General features: G+C 40.3%; 1 protein-coding gene across 1 annotated transcript in view; it reads right to left on the minus strand.

Annotated features, from left to right (window-relative positions):
* Positions 1-24781, minus strand: part of POP1 (POP1 homolog, ribonuclease P/MRP subunit) — a 33085-nt gene that overhangs the window by 5224 nt on the left and 3080 nt on the right. The window contains exons 4-14 of the mRNA XM_045454108.1: positions 23168-23343; positions 21614-21862; positions 16938-17025; positions 16319-16506; positions 14952-15208; positions 14735-14828; positions 12346-12457; positions 11653-11772; positions 5319-5434; positions 3076-3267; positions 1506-1660 (exon numbers count right to left, since the gene is read on the minus strand). Coding sequence (XP_045310064.1) covers positions 1506-1660; positions 3076-3267; positions 5319-5434; positions 11653-11772; positions 12346-12457; positions 14735-14828; positions 14952-15208; positions 16319-16506; positions 16938-17025; positions 21614-21862; positions 23168-23343 — 1747 coding nt within the window. The remainder of the gene's footprint in view (positions 1-1505; positions 1661-3075; positions 3268-5318; positions 5435-11652; positions 11773-12345; positions 12458-14734; positions 14829-14951; positions 15209-16318; positions 16507-16937; positions 17026-21613; positions 21863-23167; positions 23344-24781) is intronic.

The following is a 24781-nucleotide window of genomic DNA, read 5'->3' on the forward strand; positions in this document are numbered from 1 at the left end:
AGCTCAGGTCATGATCCCAGGGTCATGAGCTCAAGCCCTGAGTTGGGCTCTGTGCTGAGCATGGAACCTATTTAAGATTCTCTCTCTCTCTCTCTCTCTCTCTCTCTCTCTCTCTCTCTCTCTCTCTCACTCTCTCTCTCTCTATCCCTCTCTGCCCCTCTTCAATTCGAGCCTGCACGTGCTCTCTAAATAAAGAAGTTAAACATTCTAGAAAAAGAATATTTGTACTTAAGAAAAATTTGTATGCGTGAAAAAAAATCTAAAGGATGAGAAGTATTACTGTCGATTACTTAACAAACACATCAAAGTCCAGAGCTACGTATTATAGGAGGCACAGATTACAGGATCACTGCCCTCTAAGAGCCTGTAAGCCAGCAATCCAGGAAAGTGTCTCTGTGCTTTCACTCACTCACTCATTCACCTATCCCCTGACAAAGTCTGAAAACCAGGCACTGCCTGCCTCTGTGGCTGCGTGAACAGGAAAGCACAATAATTGAGCTCACGGTCAAGGAACTACGACATCCCACTTTCTACTCCTTCATCAATCAACTAATACAAGCTATTAATGACACTGTGCACCAGGCACTGGCTAGATGTCGCAGATTCCACAACAAACAAGAGAGTTTCTGTTTCCGGGAGCCCACAGAGTCGTAGGATACAGGTTCTCAAAGTTAGCATGCACTTCATAGTATAAGGGTTGGTGAAGCCCCTCACTGGCCACTCCCCCAGTGAGAAAAAAGAAAAGAAAACTCAGTCTAGATGGATAGATACCAAAATGCAAAAATAGTGCTTATCTCTTTGGAAAGAAGGACTACACCAGTTTACAAAGCATGTTTGCACATTACCATAGTTTCATTAAAATTTTAAAAATATGGGGGGGGGGGGCGCCTGGGCGGCTCAGTCAGTTAAGCATCTGACATCCGACCCAGGTCATGATCTCGGCTCAGGCCATGCTCTCGGCTCAGGCCATGCTCTCGCTGTTCATGAGTTCAAGCCCCACATCGGGCTCTGTGCTGACAGCTCAGAGCCTGGAGCCTATTTCAGATTCTGTGTCTCCTTCTCTCTCTGACCCTCTTCTGCTCACAATCTGTCTCTCTCTCTCTCAAAAGTAAAGAAAAACATTAAAAAAATTTTTTTAATTTCATAAATATGTTATTACCTCAATAACCAGTTATAAAAAAAACACAAATTCTATCTTGAGGGGGCAGGGGCTGGTAGTGGAAATCTTGAACAAATGTCTGAGACTCAGGCCCATAGTTTTAGGCATGCACCATCATCAATGTCAGCAAATGACCACAGGAAGGGTCTATAGCCTGGAAGGGCCAGATGTGAGACAATCCTAACTTAATTATGTCTTGGTCATGTGAACTAAGAACTAAAGGAAGTCTATGAAAACTCCACATAGTGTAACAGTTACCGAAGCTATTCCAAATGTCACTGGCCAAAGTGAGGAGGCCCTTCCCTTCCTCTTAAGACATTAGGAACCAAAGAAGCCGGTTTCTTACCTTTTGTACTTTTCAAGGAGACCCTTGGCTTGCTCTTCAGCAAAAAGAACCCCAGCAGGGCAGTCTGGGAAATCACCAGGGACGTCAGGCGATCTTTTATACTGAGAATGCACCACAGCCTCTTTTAACCCACCAACTCTTGCACCTCGATAGATCTAAAAGAAATGTCAAAAAGATCTTAACAACGTACCAACTTACAGTAAAATTAGTGCTTAATGTTTGTTTGGGGAAATGGGAAACAACCTAAATGCCCATCAAAAGGGAATGGATAAGTGTGGGATAATCCTACAAGGGGTTATACAATAGTAAAAATGATGACACAGAGCGTCACCCATCAATATGGAAAACTCTCGATGTTGAGTGAATATGGTTAAGTTGTAAAAGCATATATATGGTGAGGTATATAAAGTTTAAAAACATGTCAAATATAGTTACTTTATTTTGGGATACAAGCATATTTAATAAGCTATAAAAATAGGCAAGGTAGTGACAAACACTGGAAATAGGAATAGTGATTCTTTTAGAAGGAGGGTGGGAAATGGAACTGGAGAGAAAAGAGAGAAAGTGCTTCCAATAAATCTGTAAGTTGGATGGTGGGTGAAGGGTACACAGGTATTCATTATATCAGGATTTATACTTTTTTGTATGCTTGAAACACTTCATAATTTAAAAATTAAAATTATTTAAAAATATTCCCATTCTTTTTTTTTTTTTTAAGTAAGCTCCATGCCCAACATGGGGCTCGAACTCACAACCCTGAAATCAAGAGTTGCATGCTCTACTGAATGAGCCAGTCAGGTGCCCAAGAAATATTCCCATCCTTAAATGATTAACTGAGTATCTCTTGTACTAGGCATAACTGCTAAAATTAATCACCTGTGTGAATTAACAGTTGTACATGTCTTTTCTACTCTCTTAAAATAATATTTAAACTCTTTGGAAGAAAAAAACACACTGGATTTTAATAAAAATTTTAGCTGCACTTAGGAATATACGGTCAGCACTTAAAAATGAAAAATGTATTCTATACATCTATAAACATTAGAAAATTATAAAAATTCTTTTTTTTTAATGTTTGTTTTTGAAGGAGAGAGAGAGAGACAGAGTGTGAGCAGGAGAGGGGCAATGAGAGAGGGAGATACAGAATCTGAAGGAGGCTCCAGGCTCTGAGCTGTCAGCACAGAGCCCAATGTGGGGCTTGAACCTGAGGCAAAGTCAGACACCCAACTGACTCAGCCACCCAGGTGCCCCCAAAATTCTTTTAAAATGTAACAAATTTCTTCAATTAAAAAAAAAAAAAACCACTTCAACATTTTGTTACCACTACTATTCAAAAATCAGGACACTTTTAAAATTTCAGAAATCCACATTATGTCAGCCCAACGCTTATTAATGAAAATCTGGCTCCAGGGACTTTATGAAGTATCTCATATCAGAATCATAGCTTAAACGGTAGAAAAATAGAACTCAATTTCTAAGTTGTGCGTGATGTCTGGAACACTTTCAGCTCTTGGTATCTACTGGGAATGTATTTTACACACTGTAAAGTCGGAATCGAAAAGGAACTTACAAATGGAATCCAGAAAGCCATGCCCCAGCCCTTTGGGAGCAGGACATCCCAGCCACTTCCCCAGCCTCGTCGGTCGTCACCAGTCACCCTTCCTGGCTGTTGAATCAAAAGTACAGGTATCTTGGATTCACGGGGACCTAAAACAAGCTGTGACCCGGGCACCAACAATTCACTTCTCTTCCGGTTTAAATCCTAAAGTGGAAGAAAATAATTCAAGACAAACAACCCTAATTTTCTGGGAGATTCTACTGGTTCTCCCTATAAGCAGCTTTAGAAAGTTAAATGCTCTTTTAAAAAACAAGAAAAAAATGTTCTCAATAAATAAATGTGAGCCATTTGAAATACATGGTATTCCTCCTACAACGATTTTCCTCTATACAAGAGCTTTGTTGGAAAATGCCAAATTATCTTAAATTTGAGCTACAATATACCAGATGACTCAAAGCTATAAAATAATATACATCCATTCTACTAATCTCTTCTATCAGGATTAATCTTCTCTTCTGATTCTCAGTCCCCACATTTACTTTGGTTAAGATCTGTTGTCATGAGGTGAAAGAGGTACAAACAATCAACAACTTTTTCAAGGAGGGGCAAGTGGGAAAAGGCTCTCACCAGGTTTTCTCACCAGGTCTTAAAGATTTAAAAGAGAAGATGCTATAAATTATTTGTTACGTGTACTGAAGGGAGCAGTGAACAACACGATCTTAGACTTTCTTGCCAGCTGTAAAAAGAGATGAGCAGGTAGGAGAGAAGCCTAGCACTCACCGGAGAAACTATGCAAGAGACTGCCTCCGTGTTGCCAAGTCTAACTGCTCCCTCAAGCCTGACCAAGCCCTGATTCTCCCTTATTTTTACTTCTGGCTGAGTTTTCACTACCATCTCTACATGTTGTTAATTCCAAAATATCTATCTCCTTAGCCGGGACTTTGCCTCCTGGGATCAAAACTTGTCCTCTGGGCATCTGCTCTGGAAAGTCCTGAGGACCTTCACATTCAGCTTACCCCAGACTGAAGTTGTTCCCACTGCATCTGCTCTCCTCCCATGTTCCCCACCTAGCTGAATGATGCCACAATTGTTCAGTCACTCATTCATTCATCCATTCTCATATTTACTGCCATTTACTCATCCATTTGAATGTTTACTGAGCACCATTTTTGTGCCAAACGCTCTTCTAGAACTTGGGAATGCAGCTGTGACAAATCAGGCTCTGGCTCTCTTTTACCTGAGGTGCGGAATCTAAGCTAGACTGTCAGGAACTAATCTACCAGTCTCCTCTTTTCCCACTTCCCACCATCCAAGCAACCACTGCGTCTTGTCAGATTTACCTTCAGGAGTCTGTATTCAACCCCAGGCCCTCCACTCCAGCCACCCTGCCCCAGTTCAGGCCCCCATCACATCCTCAATTAAGGACTATTTCCAAGGTCTCTTTTAAGGCCATCCAACCACACGTCCTCTCCTCCGCCTCCAACCCCATTCCTACTTAGTCTAATGCATCTTCCACGGTGCTGCCATGTCTGATCATGTGGCCAACTTAAAACCTTCCCATGGCACCTGATATCTTCTGTTCAAATCCTTAAAATGCCTCAAGGTCTTTTATGCTCTCGCCCCTATTCACTTCTTCATCTCCTGCCTCACCCTCAACTCCAAGCCACCAATCTACTTGGATACTCTTGAACACATCATCCTGTTTTTAGCCTGGGCCCTCACACATGCTGGTCTTACTTCCAGCAATCCTTTCTTCGCTGCAGCCTTGGCTCCTGGCCCCAAGAAGTCTTGCTAATTCTGACCACCCATCTAAGAGCTCAAATTCCAGCTGCTCCGTCCCAAGAAGCTTCCCCAATTTCCCTCACCTGGGCTTCCGGCTTCCCTTGACCCTATACTTTTTTGAACATACCCTAGCCATCTATCCCATCATCTACTATGATTCCTGGTCCTGGTAGGAGCTCAATCATTGTGAAATTAAAGATAGAACATTTATAAGGGGGAAAAAAAACAATAAAAGAAAAATGTATTTAAACCATGGGATTATCATTTTAAGAAAAATTCTCTGTGTTAACTTTTTAGAGAGATTATTCTTCTCTAAGAATAGAAAAAAAAATCATAAATAAGGGATCAATAGATTAAAAATAAAAGAAGTCTATGTGATTCTATAAAGGATGAAATAACTTTTACAGCATCTAGAGTGAGGAATTTCAACCTGTCTTCAGGACTTTACCAATAATCCTTACACCATTAGTTACCTGATCCGAGATTTTATTCTCTGTGACATTCTTACAGATAGCTTGGTTCCAAATAAAGCTATGCGCACAGTCCACAGGCACACCCTCCAGAAGCAGCTGTCTAACTTTCTCATTATCTAAGAGGGAAAAGAAATAGCCTTCAAACTACATCCTTTAGATCAATGAAGTCAAACTATGAACATTGCCGGCTGACCTTCTGTTACAAGAAAATGTTCTGTAGGCACTCAACTTCTCTAGAAAAATTTACTTGACTAGAAATTATGTTATCCCTATAGTTGGCTTCATACTAGTCGGTGAAATAGCAAAGTCTCCTAAACTTATTATTTCTGATGTTTATTTTTAATGTATAAGATATAAACATCATATTCAACTGCCTCTAAATAATTGTCTAAATCCACATTTAAGATAACCAAATTCTAGGAACCACTGCACAGGTGAATAATTTCTTTATAATGTGCTATGACAGTACAAGCCACATTTTAACTATTGGTTTCAGGGTTCTTAATATCATTCTTGGCCCAATGGTGGTGAGCCAACAGATACCAGCCTTCTCTTCTGCCCTATTATTTCAAGTCTCTTAAAACCCTTTCTCACTGAGTATTTATTCCTTCTGTAAAACATGTTTTTCCCACTCCTTTAAGATGAGCGTATTTTCTGTGAAATCTATTGCTTCTTCCCTTTAAATAAACTACACCGTGCCAAAAAGTACTCTAGTGGGAAGAAAAGGAGAAACTTTTTCAATTATAAACATATATATTGATAGATGAGATTTCCTACATGCAGTCCACTAAGGGTAAAAAATCTTCCAGATCTTATTTTTTTGGACTGAAAAATTAAAAGAAAAAAAAAAAAAAAAAAGGAAAGAAAGACAATTCCTGAGCCAATTCCTGGGCTAAGGTCTAAATTGCCTATAAAGAAAGGTCACTCAAAGGCACGTACCTGCATGGGTCTGATGGCCAGAAAAAAATAAGTTGGAAGTGACTGAGCCACAGTGTGACAGATTTCAGGGGAGAACAAAGATAGAGAATATTAAATTGATGAAAAGATCTGAGATAAAAGCTCCTTAAAGCAGAAACTGCCTCTAGTTGCTGCGGTTCCTCATAGAGATAATAACCAACAGCATCCTGAGTAACAGTGCTGTGTGCCGTGAAGTTCACACAGCCTGTCTAGGAGCAAACGGGCTCCATTTCAAACAGCCCCTATCTACCCAGAATGCCTTCCTGTGGGGTCCCGCCGTAGATTCTGAGTGACAGAACTGGGATTCTATTCAGAGCTGGCTGCAGACAAAAGACATGGCATAGGAAAGCATGACCTCACCTCTAAATAGTCTAAAAAATAATAGTAAACAAATAGATGAAACAAAGTAGGTAGTATATCCAGACAATGGAATTTTATTCAGAATTAAAAAGAAATGAGCTATCAAGCCATGAAAAGACATGGAAGAAGCTCCGATGCATATTACAAAGTGAAAGAAGATAATCTGAAAAGGATACATACTGTATGATTCCACCTATACGACATTCTGGAAAAGAAAATTATGAAGACAGTAAAAAGATGAAGGCTGAGAGAGGGAATGAGAGATGAATCGGGAGAGCACAGATTTTTAGAGCAGTGAGACTATTTTATGATACTACAATGGTGGACTCCTGTTGTTATAAATGTGTCAAATCCCACATAAAACACCAAGAGTGAACGTAATATAAACGATGGACTCTGCACAACCATGTGTCAATGCAGTTTCATGGGGGCTGTGCATATGTGGGAGCAGGAACGTTCTATTCCTTCCACTCAATTTTGCTATGAACCTAAAGCTGTTCTAAAATGTAACATCTATTTAAAACCAAACAGAATATGTCTGAAGGCAAAAGGGAAGGCCCTTTTAGGTCAACAGTCTTCAGTAGTTGAGAGAAAGAGAGTATTACCAGCTGAGTCAGCATGCACGCAAGTGGGCCTCGAATGACTTATCAATTCTGAATGTAATTCTAAGTCCTTTGCCCAAGGCTCATATTAAGCATATTTTCTTTCATACGCAGGCAAAAGCCTTCTAATTAACTACATAACTCCAGAATAACTTAAAGGTTGAAGGAAATAGCTTGTTTCCTCCTTTCTTAAGTAGATTTGAAGATGCCCAAATTTTAAATTAAAACTTTCTTAATAAGTTTCCTTACAGAAGCAAAGGAAATTAATAAATGCTTTTCTCATTTGGGAATCAAATAAACCAAATTTATAGTCTTCAGATTCACTCTAAATTAAATATGCAGAACAGTTTAAGGGGTGCAGCTGAAGCTGAGGGAGTTTTCTCCCAAGAGCAGAAACAGAGAAGTTGGGGCAAAATGACCAATAATTGGACACTTTGCAGAGTCAACTATAGATCAGTGCTCTGAAGGTGCTTGGAAAAGCTGTAAAAAGGGACAATCTCTCACCTATCACTCTAAAGGCAACTTGACTCTTCCCGTGGTTTGGGTACACACTACCAAAGAGTGGGTAAAGAGAAAGATTATAAAAATTCCATGAGCACAACGTAAAGCATTGTCTAAAGCAAATTCATCTCTGGAAGACAAAGACTAGTTAAAACAATCAGGGCAAATCAGCAGATGCGAAAGAGAATACATACTAAAATAACAGTACAAGAGAAATTCGATTTTATTTACATGGTGAAATACTGTGTTACGTTGAAAAGATTTGCAAAAACACACTATTAACATTTAAATCAAATTCAAGAATCAAATGATCAAGTAAACTTTTTCTTCATTTTTATTTTTTATTTTGAGAGAGCGTGCACGCATGAGTGTGGGAGAGAGCAGGGTGGGGAAAGAGAGAGAATCTTAAGCAGGCTCCACACTGAGCATGGAGCCCAACCAGAGGCTCAATCCTATGACCCTGGAATCATGACCTGAGCTGAAATCAAGAGTTGGACACTCAACTGACTGAGCCACCCAGGCCCCCCTCAAAGCATCAATATGCACCGTTACTTCAGGTTCTTCACTGAAAGAAACGGTTTCTTTCTCTGCACTCTTGCTGTTCTACTCTCAATACTTCTGACACGCAAATGTGTAGCCATTTTCCCCACAGCAAGCAATTCTGCAACACTGGCTGATGTTCTACAATCCAAATCAATTCTGACACTATCCACCTGGAGATGGTGTCAGATCCCACAGTTTAAGGGCTCAGTCCCACAAGACTGCCCCTTCCTCAGATGCCAATGCCAATTTGAAGTCCCTGGTTTCCTGTACTTCTGACCAGCTGGCTATAAATTGGTCTCACCCATGACCCCCTCCTCAAATTCAATAATTTGCTAGAATGGCTCCCAGAACTCAAGAAAACAGTTTACTTACTACTAATGTAATGTTCTTTTCTGTTTTTAAATAAAAAGATTTAACTCAGAAACAGCCAGATGGGCAAGGTATGAGGGAAGGGATGCCCTCGACCTCTTTGGGCTTAACCACCTTCCCAACACCTCCATGTGTTTATAAAACCGGAAGTTCTCTGAACCCCAACAGTGTAAGATTTTTATGGAGGCTTAATCAAGTAGGCAAGGCTGATTAAATCATTGCTGTTGACAATGAAACTCAATCTCTAACCCCCGCCCCTTTCCACAAGCAGGTCTGGATGGGGCAGGGGTAAAAGCGCTGAAAGTTCTAACCTTCTAACCTTGTGGTTGGTTCCCCTGGTCACCAGCCCACCATCCTTAGAGCCTTTCCACCTCACTAACATAAAAATTGTGACTGAAAGGGGCTTTAATGAGTAAGAAAAGACACTCCTTTAGCCTTTAAGGTTTTAAGGCTGTTAACAGACAAAATGGACCAATTTTGGTGTTACTTAAACCATAAAGAAGGGTTTGACTGATGTGGATAACAAACTATCTTCTCACGTGTACTAGGAATTAGAGAACTCTGAAAAGAGAGGGGTATATATCATTTGGATACTGTGATATAAGAAGAAAATATGGGGGGGCGCCTGGGTGGCGCAGTCAGTTAAGCGTCCGACTTCAGCCAGGTCACGATCTCGCGGTCCATGAATTCGAGCCCCGCGTCAGGCTCTGGGCTGATGGCTCAGAGCCTGGAGCCTGTTTCCGATTCTGTGTCTCCCTCTCTCTCTGCCCCTCCCCCGTTCATGCTCTGTCTCTCTCTGTCCCAAAAATAAATAAACGTTGAAAAAAAAAAAAAATTAAAAAAAAAAAAAAGAAGAAAATATGGGGCCCCTGGGTGGCTCAGTCAGTTAAGCTTCCAACTTCGGCTCAGGTCATGGTCTCGCAGTTCATGAGTTCAAGCCCCACGTCGGGCTCTGTGCTGACAGCTCAGAGCCTGGAGCTGCTACAGATACTGTCTCTCCCTCTCTCTCTGTCCCTATCCTCCCTCCCTCTCTCAAAATAAACATTAAAAAAATTTTTTTTAATTAAGAAAATATGTATTTAGGTTTTGGGGCAAATGCCCCTTTCCTGGCATATAGCTCCTTAAACCCTTGTAATTTCCTAAGTCAAAAAGGCAGAGAATGACTTCAGATATAGAAAGAGAAACTGGAAGTTCTACATCAGAGAATTAAGTTTTAGATCATGACATTGAGATTCTTCCAAGGATTAGTCTTCCATCAATTGACCCAGCTCATCAAAGTTTATTTCTAACTTTAATTTTGAATTATCATCCTAGATGATATGTCACATTTGTTAGTAATATTGATATAATACTAACTGCTTAAAAAGTTTACTGCTTTATGTGACTCACATATGACTACGTCTTCAAAGAAATTACTTAAAACGGTTTTAATAAAATACAATGACCGATAATACAGTAAGCTTTTATAGAAGTTAAATCATGTTTTTCAAGATGAACTTTAATTTTCCTGGAACTGATTTATATTAAGATAAAAGCCTTAAAAAGTATTTAATACAGGGGTGGCTCAGTAGCTTCTGACTTCAGCTCAGTTCATGATCTCACAGTTCGTGAGTTCAAGCCCCAAACGAGGCTCTCTGCTATGAGCGCAGAGCCTGCTTCAGATCCTCTGTCTCCCTCTCTCTCTGCACTCCCCCACTCACTCACTCTCTAAAATAAATAAACATTTTTTTAAAAGTGTTTAATATACAACTGCCTCATTCCAAAAAAGGATTTCAGGCAGCCAAGGAAACTAAATAGAGTTTAACTATGGCTTTAAGGAGATTATTGTAGTCAACATTTAATGGCATAGTGAACACTACAATTTTCATGGTTGCACCAGACCATAATGCCATTAAAAAAGAAAAGAAAGAGGGGCGCCTGGGTGGCGCAGTCGGTTAAGCGTCCGACTTCAGCCAGGTCACGATCTCGCGGTCCGTGAGTTCGAGCCCCGCATCAGGCTCTGGGCTGATGGCTCAGAGCCTGGAGCCTGTTTCCGATTCTGTGTCTCCCTCTCTCTCTGCCCCTCCCCCGTTCATGCTCTGTCTCTCTCTGTCCCCCAAAAAATAAAAATAAACGTTGAAAAAAAAAAAAAAGAAAAGAAAAGAAAGAGGAAACAACTCATTGAGAAAAGTCTAAGGCTCCATAATTAACTAAGTTGCCTATATATCTTCAAACACCTCTACACCTCTCTCATCCAATCCACCTTTCACGTAAGGTCCTGAGACAGTAATTTATTGCTCCCTTAATAAGCTATTAACTACATGTGGAGGTGAAAAAAAAAAAAAAAAAAAAACGAAAAAACAAACAAAACTGAAGTTGTTACTACACATACCTGTATTTTTCCTCTCAAAATTCACAACAGAAATTTTATGATTCCTCCAATGAAGAGTGTTTAAATGACAGTAAATACAATGACATATTAGCACCAGTGTGGCAAACGTGAGACTAGACTAAAATTTTAGCCAGCTCCTGCCCTAGGCCACCCCCACCAAACAACTCCCGTGAGCCACTCCACTGAGTCTAAACCAAGACATCTTACCCTTCAGCACCTGGGATGGCCTTGCCAGGATTCGAACCTGGATCATCTGTATGGTCAGACAGAGGCTTCCAATGAGCACAAGACCAGCTGCGGGTGCGGATCCCTTCCTCACAATTAAAATTCTGAAATGCCAGCCATTTTCAGAGAACCCAGTTTCCAGAAAGACAGTTTTTACCAGATACTAAAAATAAAGAACTCAAGGGGAAAAAATGAACATAAGGATCAGGCTACATGTCTCAAAGCTAAAAGACACTTCCAAACACACCATCTCCTTTGGTCATAATCACCTTGAAAAGGAGGCAGGTAAAGATCATCTCAACTTTTCATAAGTGAAGTTAATGCAGAGGTGTCAGACAGAACTCTTCCAATGGGACTAAACTACTCAAAACTGTAAGGAAAACCAAGGGTGTTCTAGAAACTTTACCTTGGCATTTTTCTGGGTTGGGCAAAACTCTGGACCTCTTTTGAGGCAAATTTATTCGAGGATCCCCAACTGTCAGTCCCAAAATAGTACCGGCTGGAATTTCTGCTGGTGATGTTATTCCTTTAACAAAAATAAAAACAAACAAAAAAAAACAAGTTTACACAAAGTCACTCACAATATATATACATATGCTTATATTTTCAGTTTTTTTAATAAAAATTTCTTCTTGGGCTATTAAAAAACATGTATTCCTCTTTTTTCCTATTAATACTTTTAGGGAGTAGATTAACATTCATAAAGAATGACGTTTCTTACCAAAAACATTAAATTAACAAAACATTATTTTACAACACGAACATGTATATTTCCATCACTGATAACTACAGTAGCTTTATACACAAACGCAATTACATACAAGTAAGTTTAGTCCTTGGTTTAGTACCTGGTCTATGTGTTTACCTATCATAACAGAATGGGAGCTATTTGGAATACTAACATATACTCAAATAGCGTTTCCCACGCTCACTGAGTCAGGTGCCTCTCCGACATGTTTTCTTGCTATATTATGACAAGCAGTAACAAGTTAAAAAGTACCACTCCATGTAGGCAGCCCAACTGTAAAACACTCTTTGAACCCACTTCCCACTCCTCCCTTCTTCCCCAAACCACCCAGTCAGCATTCCCTCTGAATACCTCCCAACAATTCAAAAATGGCTTCTTGTTTGTGATGAAGGGAAACGCTATCAGGATTCTTACAGGTTTCAATCCACCAATGGTGAGGTGTCTTCTCTGTGTCCTCTCCCTCCTGAAAAATAACAATTCCTATTCACCAAATAATGAATCGGACTTGATAATTTTATTATGGCTGTGATATGTGAGAAACTGCCATTATATTTAACACAGTAATTAACACCAGACTGACTACTCTTCTCACTAGAGGCAAGGACATAGTGTTACAGTTCTCTCGAGATTTCACACACTAACAACAATACCATGGGTTTCAGAGAGACCACCCAAGCTACTCCATAGCTGCATTCTTCTGTCAGCACACTATTGACGAAAGAGGCCTGCTCCTTGCTCTTCTCCTACTACCACCAACTTCATACCAATTTAAGTAACAAAACCTTCCCCACCAAAGAAAAACCAAACCTTCTGTTTGAAAAAGCAAAAAGATATCTTATGATCACATTGTTCCAAAAAACTTCAAATAAGACACACAAATGCTTTACTTATATTTTTCTCAGACAGAACCAGGAATTGAGCAAGGTTTCAAAAAGCACCTCAGGGGTACCTGGCTGGCTCAGTTGGCAGAGAGGAGTATGACTCTCGATGGCGTCACGAGCCCCATGTTGGGTACAGAGATTACTTAAAACAAAACAAAACAAAACACAAAAACCCTTAAAACAAAAAACCAAAGAGCACCTCAAGCACCAGTTACACACCAAGGAAGAGAACCTATAGCCATGATTCATACTGAAGTAGGATGTGCTCCTACAGATTCTAAAGAAGCACCCTGTTAACATATGGGCTATTTACCTCACAGAAACTCAGACAACATAGCTTACAGGTTTAAAGTACAGGCTCTGGAATCCAACTTCTTAGGTTCAGATCCTCACTGAGCAACTTATTAGCTAGAGTGGAGCCCCTACTCTGTGCCAGGCACTGTGCTAAGCACTGGAGACAGAGTCTTTGCCATCAAAGCTCCATGTGAACATCGCATAAGTACCTAAGCAGATCTAGACATATAAATTGAGGAAATGTGCAAAATATGATGAAATATAACTTATATAAGTTAACTTGGGGGTCAGGAAAGGATTCTAGAGGGAAACGATATAGAGGCTGAAATGTGAAGAACAAGGAAGGTTTAGCCAAGAAAAGGCAGGGGCCGGAGGAGGAGGTGGGGGGCAGAAAGTTCAGCCTGGTGGGGAAAGGGGGTGTGAAGGCTCTAAAGAAGAGGAGATCTGACATATTCTGGGACCTGAAAGAAGGCCAGTGTGACTGAGATGCAGGTGAGGAGAGATGAGGGCAGAGGCAGGAAGGCACAAGAGTATGAAGTCACATTAAGGGCTTTGGATTTTACCATAACTACAATAAGAAACTATTCAAAAGCTTTTAACTGCAAAGTAACATGATGTGAATAAATTGTTAAAAGATCATTCCATTGCCTGCATGGAGAATGGAGTGAAAAGAAGGAACAGTAGAGGAAGTGAAAAAGCTGCTTCAGTATTCAGGCAAGAGATACAGAGGTTGAGGCAGGTGTGGAAGCGATGGAGAGGGGAACAGAGAGAAAGAGCGAGAGGGAGGAAAGGAGAAGCTGTCTTTGTTTTTTAAAGTATCTTTCTTCATTAAAAGCTCAAAACCTGTTCAGGCTTAACATCTTATTTGGCCATGTCAAATCTGTGAGAGGCACAGTCAACGGAAGGGTGAGCTGCACTAATACAGGAGAAACAAACAGGATCTGAATCCGAGTGTCTGATTCCTAACTTAATCTCTCCTCTCTATATCTGCGTGGTCCACTTGGTAGCCACCAGCCACAGAGAGCTATCTCTATTTAATTAAAATTAATCGAAGGTACAAAATCAGTTCCTCAGTCACACTAGCCACACTTCAAGTGCTCAAGAACTTCATGTGGCTAATGGCTACCATACGGATGCCACAGAAGACTATCATCCTTGCAGAAAATTCTACTGGACACTGCTGCACTAGACATATTGCTCTTAACCTTTTAGGGATCACAGACCCTTAAAACAAGCCCCAGAAAATATGCACCACACAAGTACAAACAAACAAATAAAACCCGGTACACACTTTCAGTGATTTTAGGGGTTCTCTGTTACCCACGAAACTCACAAACTTGCAAGGAGAGTATGCACTTAAACAAGAACAAGTTAGTTTACTCACTAGATTTCCCCAGATTTGTTCCTCTAGAAGTGAAAGATGACAAAGTATTTGATACTAAACATAAGTAGAGAAATAAACATTTATAGGGCGTGGCCCAAAATGCTACTGAAATATGTTAGGGTTCAAATTTGCTAGGAAGGACATAACTGGATTAAACCACTACAGTCACATTTACTCTTACGGTATGGACAGAAGCAGCTTTTAGTGCCTCAGTTAGGATGGAGTGGGAAAGTGGACCGATCAACCGGAGCCTGTTCATCTCCATCGTCAAATCACTGAAAGAGAAAAAAGATCTTAAGATGGAAACCTTCATCATACACAGTGTCTGAGCCACTGGCAGAAACAGAACAAGTCTTCATTAAAATTGTTCGGAGGATTCAGAGAGAATTCACCTGTACCTGATTATAACGCCTGTGGCTGGAGAGACCCAAGAATATGGTTGATGTGGATCTCTAGTTCCATCACCGATGACTTTTTTAACTGGTTTAGCATTTTCTCCATCATCTTTCCGTTTTCTTTTCTTGCCAATTCTCTCATCAGGTAGTTCCATTTGGCTTTTTTCCTGCGATGGTGTCAGCAGGGGCTCCGGGGTACAGACAGTTGATTTGATGGGTTCCATACACTGGCACGCTGCTTTTATTTCCTCTAAAATATCCTAAGGAAATATTTAAAAACTTCAGGTAGTTCAGTTCGTATTATTTTTTTCTTCCTTTAAAAATATACATTTTTGGGGCGCCTGGGTGGCGCAGTCGGTTAAGCATCCGACTTCAGCCAGGTCACGATCTCGCGGGTCCGTGAGTTTGAGCCCCGCGTCAGGCTCTGGGCTGATGGCTCAGAGCCTGGAGCCTGTTTCCGATTCTGTGTCTCCCTCTCTCTCTGCCCCTCCCCCGTTCATGCTCTGTCTCTCTCTGTCCCAAAAATAAATAAACGTTGAAAAAAAAAAAAATTTTAAAAATATACATTTTTATCCCTTTACAAATTAAACGAAACTCATCATGATTTATCAAAAAGCTTTTTTGGTGCTGCCGAACAGTGCACAACACTTGAAACAAAAAAACTTCAAAGTGTCAAAGATTAATGAAAATAATGTAACCACTCTGAACAATTAACATTTTCGAAAATCAGATTAAAGAGAAAATTTATAGTCTACCAGAAAAAAGCAGTGACTACGCCAAGAAAAAAAAAGAGAGATTAGCAATCATCACAATTTGGGGCGCCTGGGTGGCTCAGTCGGTTAAGCGCCCAACTCTTGATTTCGGCTCAGGTCATGATCTCAGGTTGGTGTGTTCGAGCCCCACATCAGGCTCTGCACTGGCAGCACAGAACCTGCTTGGGATTGTCTCTCTCTCTCTGTCCCTCCCTCACACACACACACATGCTCTCTCTCTCTCAAAATAAATAAACTTAAAAAAAAAAAAAATCATCTGAATTACTCAAAATAGCTTCTTATCATCAAAGAGGTTCTTACAAGGACCTGAATGCCAAAGAAGCAATTCAGACCTGGTAGGACCATTAGACCAAATGCAGCATTTCAAGCCACTGCGTACATAATATGGTGGGTTTTATCTCTACTTCCACTTAGGATTTACTAAAAAGTGAAAGGTCAAGATTTGCTTCATTTCATATTCACATAATGTTCTTCCCTATATTCTAATACCAAGTTCTCAGTGAAACTTTTATACTATTTAAATTTCCAGAGCATTGATTTCAACAGGAATTAAGAATGCAGTAACAGAGTCATGAGTAAATAACTCAAGGATTATACCTGTTTCAGAGTTGGATGAAGCCAGATCCATAACTGCCTGCTCTCAGAAGTGTGACCAGGGGTCCACTCAGGCTTCCAAATAAACGTAACAGGCCCCAGCATCTCTCTAGGGTATTTATTTGCCCGGTAAAGTATGACACTACCTTGGCGTTTTCCAGACAAGTAGTGAACTGCTGCGAAAGTCAGTCCTGACACAAACAAAAACAAAATTCTCTCATTTCCAGTGCTGAGATAGTAGTAGTATTTCCTGATTGCCATCCTGTTATCTGCTGTCTATCTCTATGAGGGATGAGGTGCTGGTGTTGACCACTGCATAGATCAAAGCCTGGCACACAGTAAATTCTCAATAAACACTGAATGAATGAATAAATGGATGAATGGGGACTGAGTTTTTGCCCCACCGAATTCACTACACCAAAATAAAGGTTCTCTCACCTTCCACTTAACAATGTTACAAATAATTTGAAACCACCCCACCTTTCTTACATTAGCATTCTCATTGGGAACAAGAACTGTCTTACGCATTTTATATATATTTAAATTCCAAAACACTTACTTGCTCATGAAATGAACAAATACGCAAAGACTAAAAGAGCATTCAGCTTTAAAACCAGTTTACCTGTGTCTATGCTACACATCGGAGAAAGTGCCTTCAGTATTTCTTCCTCTTTGCCCTTCAGCTCCAAACAACAGTAGTAGGATAGATCCTGCACAAATGAAGAGACGTAATCAAATACTTAGAATGGGACATGGGGGAAAATTGTAAAACGCCAAAAGTCACATCAGAAAAACTTCTACCAGTCCAAGACTCAGAACAAATTGCCAAAGCTATCATTTCTTTAAGACAAAACCTGAAACCTGTCTATTCTTAGGACATTAGCAAATATTTTTAAACCAATCTAAAACAAAATCAAAATGAATTTTCATTTAAAATTTAAGTTACTGTGTCTTTTCTAGAAAGAAAATCTGTGGGGGTACCTGGCTGGCTCAGTAAGAGGAGCATGAGACTCTTGATCTTGGGGCTATGAATTCGAGCCCCACATGGGGTGCAGAGGTTACTTAAATAAAACATTTTTTTTTTTAATCTGCGTTTTATGCCATTTTTACAAACAAGTTTTAAGTAGAGTATAAAAAATGCTGCCTCTAAGTAAAGGGTTATTCCTCCCCCAAATCTATCTAAGAAATCAGAGTAGAATACCACGATATCAATATATTCTGCAAAGTTATGCTAAAGTTCACTTTGGTTAGCTAATTCAGGACTCCAAGATTATTTAACACTGAACCTAGAGACATAATGTCGTAATTAATTTATCCTATATTCCTCCCATGCTTAATCTTGACTAGGATATTCAACTCTGACTAAACAATGTTCAAGGAAAAATGAAAGTAATGAGAGCAAGACCTTACCGACTTAAATGAGATGGCAAGAGATCAACTGAGCTAGTAAAACAAGTATGTTAAAGAACCAAAACAACAGTAACAGTCACTGAACGGATGCTGAGTGCCAGGGCCTGGGCTGTCATCTACTACATGGAACACGTACCAACACGTGACGAGCCAGGTACTTTCTGCTGCCGTATAACAGACGAGGATACCGACACAGAGACTGTCCCTGAACAAAGCTATATATCGGCAAGTGGAGAAGCCAGCATTCGAGTTGGGCTCACTGACCCCCAAACCAGCCCCTCTGCCACATCACATTTAAGCAATTTCAGTACACTCAGCACCTGAGACTAAAAGGGAAACTATAGCTAAGCTTCTGACAAACTCACAGAAATCAGTGCTATCACACACACAGAAATCTTCCCAGCAGCAGGGATCCACCGTCAGCTATCAGTGTGCAGGTGAACCACACCCAAATCTGTACAACTGAGTGTCAGCACCAAACAACGGTTAATAGCCTGGAAGTCATGGCATCAGACCTGGGCTGAAATCTCAACGTCACCACTCACTGGTTGTATAGCCGTGGGTAAATTACGTAACTTCTCTGTTCCTTAGTTTCCTCATCTGTAAAGTAGAAATAATGCTAACTACGTCTGCTATGGTGGTGTAAGGACTAAGAGTAAACGTATATAAACCATTAAAACCAGGCCTGGCATAAGATTAAGTACTCAAAAATGTCTGTTACTATTAGCTATTATTTGTATTACTTAGGGCTGATCAAATGTAAAGAAAATATCTGATAACGTCAGCAAAAATCTTGCCCCAAATAAGAAGTAACTTACCCATCTGTCTTAAAATTTGGGAAATGGCAGTGTATGGCAGAAAAAGCACAGGCCAGGGAAATCAGCTGCCCAAAGGCTACCTAGCCACCAACAAGGTGCATGACCCTGGACAAGTCACTTTATCTCTCTGGATCCCAGTTTCCACAATATAGATAAAGGATTTTACTATAATCAATGATTTCTGCTGCTAAATCTTCAAATCAAAAGCCCTTAAAAGGTTCTTGTATTATTTCACACCCATTAGGATGCTATTATCAAATAAACTAAAAATAGTAAGTATCAGTGAGGACGTGGAGAAATTGAACGCTGGCACATTGCAGGTTGGAATGAAAAATATCATAGCCTCTATGGAAAACAGTAGGGCAGTTCCTCAAAAAATTAAACACAGTATTACCATGTGAAACAGCAATCCCACTTCTAAGTATATACCCAAAGAACTGAAAACAGAGACTTGGAAAAGATATTTGCAAGTTCATTTCATAGCAGCATCATTCACAACAGCAAAAAGGTGGAAGCCATCCAAATGTCCGTTGCTGGATAAACAGATAAACAAGATGTGGTATGTACATACAATGGAGTACTATTCAGCTTTAAAAAGAAGGGAAATTCCAACACACGACACAACATGGCTGAACCTTGAAGACGTTATGTTAAGTGATGTAAGCCAGTCTCAAAAGGATAAATATTGTGTGATTCTCCTTATATGAGGTATCTAGAATAGGCAAATTCCTAAAGACAGAAAGTAGAATGGTGGTTGCTGGGAGTAGGTGAGTGAGCAACGGGGAAGATGAAAAAGACCTGGGGATGAATGGTGATAATAGTTAGACAACAATATGACTATAGTTAATGACACAGAACCGTGCACTTAAAATAATTAAAGGTAGGGTGCCTGGGTGGCTCAGTCAGCTAAGCATCCGACATTAGCTCAGGTCATGATCTCACAGTTTGTGCGTTTGAGCCCCACATTGGGCTCTCTGCTGTCAGCATGGAGCCTGTTTCAGGTTCTCTGTTCCCCTCTCTCTCCCCCTTCCCGGCTTGTTCTCTTTCTCTCTCTCTCTCTCAAAATAAATAAACCTTAAAAAATAATAATATTTAAAAGAGGTGCCTGGCTGGCTCAGTCAGTGGAGCATGTGACTCTTGATCTCAGGGCTGCAAGATCGAGCCTCACACTGGGTGTACGGATTATTCAAAAATAAAACCTTGGGCACATGGGTGTTGGTTAAGTGTCCAACTCTTGGTTTCAGCTCAGGTCATGATCTCACAGTTTCGTGAGTTTGAGCCTCCCATTGGGCTCTGCACTGGCAGCATGGAGCCTGCTTGGGATTCTCTGTCTACCTCTCTCTCTGCCCCTCCCCCACTTGTTCTGTGTCTAAAAATAAATACACTTTATTTTTTTAATTACTTTTTTTTTTTTTTAATTTTTTTTTTTCAACGTTTATTTATTTTTGGGACAGAGAGAGACAGAACATGAACGGGGGAGGGGCAGAGAGAGAGGGAGACACAGAATCGGAAACAGGCTCCAGGCTCTGAGCCATCAGCCCAGAGCCTGACGCGGGGCTCGAACTCACGGACCGCGAGATCGTGACCTGGCTGAAGTCGGACGCTTAACCGACTGCGCCACCCAGGCGCCCCTTTAATTACTTTTTTAATGTTTTATTTATTTTTGAGAGAGAGAACAAGAACAAGCGGGAGAGGGGCAGAGAGAGAGGGGGACAGAGGATCCCAAGCAGACTCTGTGCTGATAACAGAGAGCCCCATGTGGGGCTCAAACTCAAAACCATGAGATCATGACCTGAGCGAAGTAAGATGCTTAACCAACTGAGCCACCCAGGTTCCCCTTTTTTAATTAATTTTTTTAATGTTTTATACATAAATAAACTTTAAAAAATAAATAATAAAATCTTAAATAAGTAATTAAACCGGTAAAATTTGATGTTATGTATAGTTTACCACAACTTTTTTTTAAAGGTTTTTATATTGATTATTCTCCTCTACTGCTTTCAAGAGGCATCAGAGACTCCTAACACCAATGGTTTTCAAAACTTGGCCAAGGCTTCTAGTTATGGAACAAATCAGTCATGGGGATAAAGGGTCAGGCACAGGGAATACAGCCAATGATACTGCAATAGTGCTGGATGGTGACAGATGGTAGGTAGCTACATTGTGGTGAGCACAGCATAAAATATAGAGAAGTTGAATCACTATTTTGTACACCTGCGACTAATGTAACTGTTTGTCAACTACACACAGATAAAAAAAATCTTTTTTTTTTTTTTTTTAATTTTTTTTTTCAACGTTTATTTATTTTTGGGACAGAGAGAGACAGAGCATGAACGGGGGAGGGGCAGAGAGAGAGGGAGACACAGAATCGGAAACAGGCTCCAGGCTCTGAGCCATCAGCCCAGAGCCCGACGCGGGGCTCGAACTCACGGACCGCGAGATCGTGACCTGGCTGAAGTCGGACGCTTAACCGACTGCGCCACCCAGGCGCCCCATAAAAAAATCTTAAAAAACAATAAAACCTGGTCAAGGCCATCCTGCCATTGAAAGGCAGAATCTTCCAAGAGTAAATTTCTAAATATGTCCTGGAAGAATGAAAGCCATTGATTTACCAACTGGGGAAGGAGAGAGGGACGACCAGATAAATACTATTACCAGGCATAAAACAAACTGTCCTCTCAGAGAATTTAAAACAAACTCCCTAGCATCCCACTGAATCCTAAACATCTACAACAGCATTCTGAACACTGATAACGGCACACAAATATTTGTTGTTGATGAATGACTTCTAAATGAATCAAAGCTGAATAAATCTCAAACATGACCACCAAGACCCTGCAGGACCTGGTTCCTACCTATTTTTCCTGAACTAATCTCCCCTTAATGTTATCCTCTCTTAATGATCTCACTCTCTTCTTTATCACACCGAATTTACTTCAATTCTTCCCTCTTATCTGACTTCCTCTGCCGCGTCAACTCTCTCCTTCCCTGATCCTTTAGAGCTGAGCCCAAACATCACTTCCATTTCGTCTAAACAAATATAAAAAGAAAACCAACTAGAGAAGCATACCTGGAGAAGGCAACGGTTTGTCATGGCTCGGTAGCAGGCTCTGTGGCTCTTGACTGTCGGCCTCTCCCCGAGACAGTAGCCCCACTTCTTGACCATGTGAAACCGTTTGGCGTGCCAGATGTGAGTCTCTAACCATATGTTCTTCTTTTGTCTACGGTTAAATTCTAGCACCCGGTTTTTGTGACATCTTCGAGCTTTATGGCATTTATTTTTTGAATGTTCTTTTTTCTGGTGCACTGCTTTCTCTGCCTGCGATTTCAAGAAGAGAGGAGGGTCCTAGTTGGTAACTATCTCAAAATAAAAGTTACATGTGAGGAATTCAAACAACTAACTTTAGATTAGGTGGGAGTACCTTTCAGACTCCATCAGTGTGCTTAATTTTTTGACTGGGCAATTTCTCCAGTGAAAGAGCAGACAGAAGGCAAGAGTGAAGGTTTCAGAAACGGGCAAACTCAGAGAGGAAGCACAGTTCTATCACTTACTAACCGGCAAGCTTTGTGGACTATGAGGATTAGAGTCTTTATAAAATGCTCCACACAGTAATGCAAGCTTATTGTGGCTATTTATGTTAGAGAGCAAGAGAAGAAGATGCCAGCTCTTTTGTTATTGGTTTTATTGTTTTGTAAACCTCTGGGATTGGAACTAAACCCAAAACAGGATGAAAAACGTGAAGTGAGGAAAACCTATACATTTCAATGTCAGTTCGGTACTGATAGACAAATGCCATGGGAAACAAACCTTACAATCTAAATCCAGAAAGCACAAAATTCCTGTTCAGTTTTCACTCTTACTCTCCTCCATAGCTGAGCTAAACTTTTATGGGGGAAAAAAAACCAAAACTCTTCTCCATTAGTTTGCTGAACTCCTCTCACCCCAACACCAGTATAGTACCACACACAGAAGGCACTCCATGAGGAACTTTTGAATCAACTAGTAAAGACATGGGTAGCTGAGACAACCTGAAAATGTCCAAGCGAAGAATTTTGATAAAGCCAAAAACAACTAGACTTGAGGAAAAATTAAATCCAAGTTTCAAGTTTTCAACGTTGAAAAAGTCAAAAGGCAAGTACTAGGCATTGTTGCTGCTTTTTTCTCTTGATTTTCCAACTTTAAGCTGGCCACACCCCTAAAACGTAGAGCTAAAATTGCTTATGTGGTAAGAAGGTCAGAATTTTATTTTTAATCTGACAGTGGAACATCAACTATTTACCACCATTAAAAAAAAAAAAAAAGGGACCTGAAATTAATGAAAAAAAAAATTGAAGGAAGGAAGGAAGGAACAAAAAAATGAAAGAAAGAAAGAAAGAAAGAAAGAAAGAAAGAAAGAAAGAAGGAAAGAAAGAAAAAAGAAAGGGTTTCCAAATGCTATATGTAATATCCAACTGCTTGCTAATTAGATAGCAAGGAGGAAGGTGGGGGGATAATGATTAAATCCAAAAATAATGCAAAAGAGTACACTGCTTTTGGTTTTCACTTTAATTCTATTAGGTTAACATTTCTCAATTTCTTTTAGGAACTACTAACTTGAACACTTACACTAAGTGAAACATATACCTCTTTCTGGGCGATTTCCTGCAACCGCCTGGGAAGGCGTTTGACATTGTGGCTCATGGCTCTCCGTCTCATGTGCCGGGGCAGCGTCTGGAAAACCAGTGAATTAGAAGATTTCTGGGTCACTGCTTTCAACATAGCACTGATTTCAGCAGCTCGGGCTTGAGCAAAAGTAGAAGCTGTAGATAAAAATAGCATGATAATTAAAGACAAGTCTAGAATCAATACTTCTGGTCAATCTCAGAAGGAAGACAGATTTGAAGTATATGAACTTAAAATTCACCCACCACCCAAACCCTTAATTAGATTAATACAGATGGTGGCTATATCTGTATTATATATAAAGCCATTCTGTTTCTACTTTTTTTCAAGTTCTCTATAAGGATTCAGTGTTACTTTTTTAACCATAAAAACAGTTTAAAAGCATGTTTACAAACAATTCCTTAAAACAGAGGGCTACATGCAATATAAATCACAGCCATTTTTTTTTATATAAAGTTATTTATTTATTTTGAGGAAGAGAGAGAGCATGTAAGCAGGGAAGGGGCAGAGAGAGAGAGAGAGAGAGAAAGAGAGAACCCCAAGCAGGTTGTGCACTGTCATCACAGAGCACAATGTGGGACTTGATCTCACAAACCATGGGATCATGACCTGAGCCAAAATCAAGAATCAGATGCTTAACCAACTGAGCCACCCAGGCACCCCAACCACAACCATTTTCAAGTGCAATAATCACATAAGAAAACAAAGAAAAAGTAAAATTGAAGTCACAAAGGTTGTGACTTCAAAAGTTTGTTTTCTTTAATATTTTTTGCTTTTTCTAAATATATAATCATAACTTTACTAGTTTTCCTTATTGAAAAGCAGACTTTTTTTTGAAGTAAACAGAGTGCTGGGGACATTTAAGTGCATTTTTCCCACCAGGCACAGAGACCAGAAGGCATACCTAATGAATACAGAGTTATGCATACCAGGGGTGCAGGTGATGGGGGGAGGGAGTAACAGGAGAAGAGATCTGAAGGGGCCTGGAGACAGGTATTTAAAGGTCTTGGTTGGGGCGCCTGGGTGGCTCAGTCGGTTGAGCATCTGACTTCGGCTCAGGTCGTGATCTCACATTCTGTGAGTTCCGGCCCCACGTCAGGCTCTGTGCTGATGGCTCAGAGCCTGGAGCCTGTTTCAGATTCTGTGTCTCCCTCTCTCTCTGACCCTCCCCCATTCATGCTCTGTCTCTCTCTGTCTCAAAAATAAATAAACATTAAAAAAAATTTTTTTTAATAAAAAAAAAAATAATAAAGGTCTTGGTTGCCCTCAGAGTGTGTTAAATTCGGTTTCATCCTTGGAGAATGCATGTAGACGCCATTTTATATTTTAAAAAGGAATGGGGCGAGGGAAAAGGTTTTAGGACAAAGTAGAACAGTTCACAGATAAGGACTTACAAGAACAAGGAGAAGAGGAAAAAAAGAGAAACTGAAGAATGGAGAGCAATCAGGCCCAAGGCAACTACAGCCACAGTCCAGACTAGAGGCGAGAAGAACCCCCAGTGGAAGGAGGAGAGGAGAGAGACGGGGAGGCAGGGCCAAGGTGGAGAGCACTGAAGCAAAGGGCTCATCGTATAAT

Source organism: Leopardus geoffroyi, chromosome C3 (genome assembly GCF_018350155.1).
Source record: "Leopardus geoffroyi isolate Oge1 chromosome C3, O.geoffroyi_Oge1_pat1.0, whole genome shotgun sequence".
NCBI classification, from domain to species: Eukaryota; Metazoa; Chordata; class Mammalia; order Carnivora; family Felidae; genus Leopardus; species Leopardus geoffroyi.